Consider the following 6127-nt stretch of genomic DNA (forward strand, 5'->3'; position numbering starts at 1 on the left):
AGCAGTGTGGTCTCCAATCCTGTCCTCCCCTGCACGTGGATTACCCACTTTGGGAAGCAGAGTATAATCAGGTTCCCTCAGGATCAGGTTAGGGGCTGAGTGCTTGCGCTTGGCAAGCTGTGGGGACCAGGACATCTTGTTCAGAAGGGCCAGGCTCAGCTTTGCCCCCGCAGAGTTGAGCCTCCCTTTGAAGCTGACAGGTTCTGCAGAATGGCAGGAAGGCTGCTGCCCAGCCCCTCTGCACCCTGTAGGTTCCAGGCTTCCTCTTCTCCAGTATGGGGGTTGCTGGCATTTGAGTCTGGGGGGCTTAGAGGCCTCCCAGGATGTACATTCCTTCCTCCAGTTGGCGTAGTCTGGCCTGGAGGATGAGGTCCTCACTCTGCTGGGAGCCCTTTCTGCCAGCTGGGAGACCCCTGGCCTGATCATTTTCCAGCTCCTGCTGTTCTCACTGGGAGGGTCTCTGACCCTTTGTTGGCTGCACCAGCTCCTGGATCTCGCTGCCGGCCTGGGGGTCCTGGGAGCCAGAGGCTCAGCCCTGGCAGGCGCTTTCTGGATCTCCTGTGGTTCTCTGGCGCCCTCTGGTGGCCTGACTCTCCTGGCCTTTTCAGGCTGGATGGAAATGCCCGTCGGCTCTGACCTGTACGGTCTGTTCCTCTCCAGAGCTCTGGCTTGTGTAGGAAGTTTCGAGCTTTTTCTGTCTGGGCGCTGAACCCTCTGGAACCTCTCTGAGGACTTAAGGCCGGGTGGGGAGATCTGGGCCTCACAATACCTTTCCTGCTGCGCTTGGAGCTCCTGGCCCATGTTCAGTCCAGGGAGCCTTGCCCCAGCAAGGGGCAATGAGCAAGATCCTAAGAAGTTAAACAGGAAATAAGACTCCAGGATCCACCAGGGAAGACCCCACTTCAGGTGTGCAATCCTCCTCTGCATCAGGGACTCCAGGAGCAGTTGTTTGTTCTTCTTGAGGACTGTCCCCTTGGGCAGGACAGTGAGGGCAGTGGGAACACCCACCAGAGCTATGGCAGCTTCCAGGTCTGGGCCACACAGCACACAGAGACAGGCAGAGGGCATGCCCAAGGGAGCAGTCAGAGATGGAGGGTTCCAGGGCTGCCGAGTCAGGCTGGGGACCTTCTCTGGATCTACCCCTTTGTCCCTTTGTCGTCTTCTGCAGGATTCAGGTTGGGCCTGCTGGGAGGCTGGACTGATCCCCACTCTGTGATCCCTGGCAGGGGTTGTGCCCTGGCTGGCCACATGCTCTCCCTCCCCACCTACCAGCAAGAAGACTTCACCCCGGTCGGGGAGAGGATCCATCTCAGGACAGGGAGCAGAGATGAAACTATTCACAACCACTGCCTGTTCCTGTTCCATGGTCCCATGTCCAGAGCCAGTGAAGGCCGGGGGCCTTGGTAGGTTGTGTTTCCTGCCTGTGGGTCTCTCACCCCCAGAACAGTCAGCTTGGAGACTGTTCCTCACAGCATCCTCTCTTCTGACCAGGTCCTTGTTTCCTTCCCTTGGTGCTTGGGGCCCTTCAACATCCCGATCTGTGCACTTTCTCTGGCTTCCTATATCCTGGAATTCTGCAACATCCTCAGCTCCACCCTCATTCTTATTTTCTTGCCCTTGTACCTGGATCTCTTCATCAATTTCACCTCTTAAATGTCCCTGGTCATCTCCAGCAGGAGCCTGGCTCTCTGAGCCATCATCACTTGTGGTCCCACTCAGGTTTCTCTTCCCTTGTCTTTGAACTTCTTCATCATTCCCACCTCCACCCTGTTCCTGGTTCTTCCACTCTGATGAACGGGTCTTTCCATTACCTTTACTTTTTAACAGTCTCTGGTTCTTTGCTCTAAGCCTCCAGTTTTTTCCTCTAAGTCTCCAGATCATTATACCAACCTCATTTCCAGCCTTTCTCTGGTTTCTCTTCTGTGATGCCTGATTTTCTGTAACATCCTTTCCAGTCAGCTCCCAGTTCCTCCTCCCTGGTGACTGGCTGTCTCCAATCTCACTATCAAACTGGCCCTGGTTCTCTCTCTTAGGTCTCTGAATCTTTACACTGTCCTCACCTCCAGGTTCTCTCTAGTTTCTCTCCACTGGAGCCTGAATTTCTGTTCCATTCTCACTTCCCATCTGCTTCTGGCTCTTCCACTCTGATAAAAGGATCTTTCTACCAAGATCACTTCCAAACAGACTCTGGGTTTCTTTCCCAGGTGCCCAGGTCTTTACACCATCTTCCCCTCCAACTTCTCTCAGGTTTCTCTTCCCTTGTATCTGAATTTCTGCCCCATTCTTACCTCCAGTCTGCTCATCCTTCTTCCATTCTTCTGAATGAGTTTCTCCATCAACTTGACTTGTTGATTTGCCCCAGTTCACTGACTCAGATTTCTGGGCATGTCCACAATCCTTGCCTCTAATATGTTCCTGATTCTTTCCCTTTGGTCTGTGAAACTTTCCACTAAATTCACTCCCTGACTGACACTGATTTTTTTCCCCAAGTTCTTAGGTCTCTTTTTCATCCTCACCTTTAACCTGTCTCCTCCCTAGTGACTGAATGTCTGTACCATTCTCTTCTCTAAGTGGCTTATTCTTCTTCCTCCCTGCTGAATGAGTCTCCACATCAGTTTCACCGTTTAATTGTTCCTGGATCTCAGCCTCAGGTGCCAGGATATTTGTACCATCCTCACCTCCTTCCTTTCTCTGGTCTCTCTTCTCTGATGCCTGAATTTCTGCTCTACGTTCACCTCCAATCCAGTTCTGATTCTCCCAACATAGTATCTCAAGTTCTCTGTCAATTTCACTTGCTACTTGTCTCCAGTTTCCCCACCATGGTGCCTGGATCACCACCCAGTCCTTCTCTCTTATCTCCCTGAGCTGCTTCCTGCTAGATATCTGGGTTTCTTTAGCATTTTCACCTCTTCTCAGGCCCTTATTTCCCCACCCCACTTGAATTTCATGACTTAATTGTTTCTGGCTCTCTCCCCCAGATGGTTGGATCTTCCTAGCTTTCTCACTTCCACATTGATCCTGCTTCTCCCATGCTGGTGTCTGGATCTCTGTAATATTCCCAATACATTCCTGTTTTCTCCAATCCAAGGCCTGGGTCTCTACACTATCCTCTTTTTTTACTTCTCCTAGGTTCTGTCTCCCAGATGACGGGGTTTGTGCAGCATCTTGACCTCCAACCTGGTCCTTGTTTCTTCCCTCTTCTGTCTGAATTTCCACATCAGCATCACCTTTCATCTGCTCTTGTTTCTCCCACTCTAATGTCTGGGTCTTCTCACCGTTCTCATCTCCAGTCTGACCCTGCTTCCCCAATTCTTGAGCCTGGATCTGTTCCCCATCTTCCCCTCCAGCCTCTTTCTTGTCCTTCCTCTCAAACATCTGGGTCTCCATAGCATCTTCACTTCCATTTTTATCTTGGTTCTCCCACTCAGGTGTTTGGGTCTCTGCATCAATTTTACATTTTAACTCTTCTTGGTTCTCTCCCATATGTGCCTGGGTTTCGGGGGATTCTTACCTCCAGCCCCCCTCTGGTTTCTACTCCCTAGTTCCTGAATGTTGGTTCTACTCTCAACTCCCATCCGGTCCTGGTTCTCCCACCCTGGTGTCAAGATCTCTCCATCAGCTTCACTTATTACTAGTCTCTGGTTTGCACACTCCAACACATTAGTCTCTGCATCACCCTCCATTCCAAAGTCTACTGGGAACTGCTCCCCAGATGCCTGCATTTCTGAAGCATCTTCCCATCTGCTCCCTCTCCGGTTGATCCCCCTTGGAGCCTGGGTCTCTCTACTATCCTCTCTGCTTGCTGTTTGTTTTTTACCCCCTGGTTCCCAGGCCTCTGATGGGCAGTTCCAGGACTTCCAAGTGCACATTCTCAGTGTTTGGTGAGAATGATCAGGCAACAGCTCTCTGGAGCAGAACTGCAGCCTCTGGGCTGAAAGTAAGTTTGGAAGAGAGGTGGTTAAGGTCATGGAGGTGGGGCGAGACCTCATGCTGATGACAGGCTCCAGTGACACCAACCTTTCCTGCAAGTGAAGCAGCAGCTGCTCCATTTCGTGGCACATGTCCAAGGCAGGGTGAGTCTGACCATCTCTGAGACACCAAGGTACCTGCCATTCTTCCCAGCAACTGTCCTGAGGCATTAGACAGGTGCTTGAAATGGATGTGGTACAAAAATTGTGCTCAGAGTGGGTGTGAACACCTGAAGGTGGGCCCGGACTTGGGTGCTGTGGAGAGAGCAGGTTCTGGGTCCATGATTCCTGGAGGCTCCTCCGGTATCCCCATCTCTGCCTTTGTGCCCATTGATGAGAATCTAGGGCCTTGAACTTTCCAGGACTGAAGAAGAATTCAGGAGTCAGCTCAGAGACAGTTTTGCACTTCATGGAAGGCACTGCCCGCTTCCGCAGTGGCACCTGTAGGTGAGAACAGAGAAGCAAAATCCTTGCACACATATTAACTTGTGTAATCCATACAGACAGAATAGTCAGGGAAGTCTTCTTGGAGGAAGTGACATTTGGAGAACTGAATGAAGTAAGGAGCAAAGCAAGTGACATCTGAAGAAAGCGTTATAGGCAGAGGAGACAATAAGTACAAAGGCTTGAGGATGGAACAAGGTCACATGTACAGGAACAGCAAAAAAGACCATGTAGCCAGAATGAAACCAGTAATGAGGAGATCACTGGGAGATGAGATCGGAGACAAACACAGGACAGATTATGCTGGTCCTTAGAGTCGTGATTAGGAGTGTGAATTTTATTATGAGTTTGACAGATAATGTAAGTATAAGAGCCATTGCAGGGTTTTGAGTACCTAAGTGCTATGATCTGTTTCTAAAAGTTTGTTCTAATGGCCAGGCATGGTGACTCATGTCTGTGATCCCAGCATTTTGGGAGGCCAAGACGGGTGGATCACTAGAGGTCAGGAGTTTGAGACCAGCCTGGCCAAAATGGCAAAACCCCATCTCTACTAAAAATATAAAAATTAGCTGAGTATCATGGCACATGCCTGTAATCCCAGCTACTCAGGAGGCTGAGGCAGGAGAATCACTTGAACCCGGGAGGCGGAGATCGCAGTGAGCCAAGATTATGGCACTGCATTCCATCCTGGGCGACAGAGTGAAACTCCATCTAAAAAAAAGAAGAAGAAGAAGAAAGAAATCCACAGAGTCCACTAGGCATGGTGGCTCACCCCTGTAATCCTAGCACTTTGGGAGGCCAATGTGGGTGGATCACGTGAGGTCAGGAGTTTGAGACCAGCCTGGCCAACATGGTGAAATCCTGTGTCTACTAAAAATACAAAAATTATCTGTGTGTGATGGCATGTGCCTGTAATCCCAGCTACTAGGAAGGTTGAGGCAGGAGAATTGCTTGAACCTGGGAGGCAGAAGTTGCTATGAGCTGAGATTGTGTCACTGCACTTTAGCCTGGGCCGCAGAGCGAGACTTTGTCTCAAAAAAAAAAAAAAGAAAAGAAAAGAAGGAAATCCACAGAGTTGACTGGGCACAGTGGCTCATACCTGTAATCCCAGCACTTTGGGAGGCCGAGGCAGGCTGATAATGAGGTCAGGAGTTCAAGACCAGCCTGGCCAACATAGTGAAACCCCGTCTCTACTAAAAATAAAAATAAATTAGCTGGGCTTGGTGGTGGGTGCCTGTAATCCTAGCTTCTCAGGAGGCAGGAAAATTGCCTGAACCTGGGGGGCTGAGGTTGCAACAAGCTGAGATCGTGCCACTGCACTCCAGCCTCGGCAACAGAGTGAGACTCCATCTCAAAAAAAAAAAAAGGAAAGAGAAAGAAAAAGGCCATTATGGTGACTATATGGAGGATGGGCTGTGGTTGGATAAGAGAAGCAGCAAGAACTGGGCAGCAGGCTGTTGCTATGGTCCAGGTGAGACATGATGGTGTCTCTGCCCAGGAAGCTGTGGTACGGTTGGGAGAAGTGATCAGATTTGAGATAGTTTCCAAGTAGAGCCCCTGGGACTTGCAGATGGATTGAATGTGTGGAGTGAGGGAAAGAGAGGAGATCAGGGTGACTTCTGGGTTTGGGGCTTGGCCACTGCTCTCCCTGAGCAGTATGAGTTCCCCTATGATTCATTTCTGGTACACCAGGGATAGAAAAAGGTCCTTGTAAC

The 6127-nt window shown here is 50.3% G+C and overlaps 1 protein-coding gene and 1 pseudogene across 1 annotated transcript; both read right to left on the reverse strand.

Annotated features, from left to right (window-relative positions):
• Positions 1–604: 604 nt before the first annotated feature.
• Positions 605–1358, reverse strand: LOC135271312 (uncharacterized; annotated as a pseudogene).
• Positions 1359–1406: 48 nt separating this feature from the next.
• On the reverse strand, positions 1407–3662 carry LOC105733971 (caldesmon-like). Its single transcript, XM_064368343.1, has one exon. The coding sequence runs from the start codon at positions 3481–3483 to the stop codon at positions 2494–2496; it is 990 nt and encodes a 329-aa protein (XP_064224413.1). The 5' UTR covers positions 3484–3662; the 3' UTR covers positions 1407–2493.
• Between the last annotated feature and the right edge of the window lie 2465 nt (positions 3663–6127).

The sequence above is a fragment of the Aotus nancymaae genome, unplaced genomic scaffold, assembly GCF_030222135.1.
Source record: "Aotus nancymaae isolate 86718 unplaced genomic scaffold, 86718_ANA_hifiasm-v0.15.2.pri h1tg000076l, whole genome shotgun sequence".
Taxonomy (NCBI): Eukaryota; Metazoa; Chordata; class Mammalia; order Primates; family Aotidae; genus Aotus; species Aotus nancymaae.

Bases quoted from the DNA above. Each gene is read 5' to 3' on its own strand.
- LOC105733971 (XM_064368343.1), bottom strand. From the start codon at position 3,483: ATGGGAGAGAACCAAGAAGAGTTAAAATGTAAAATTGATGCAGAGACC.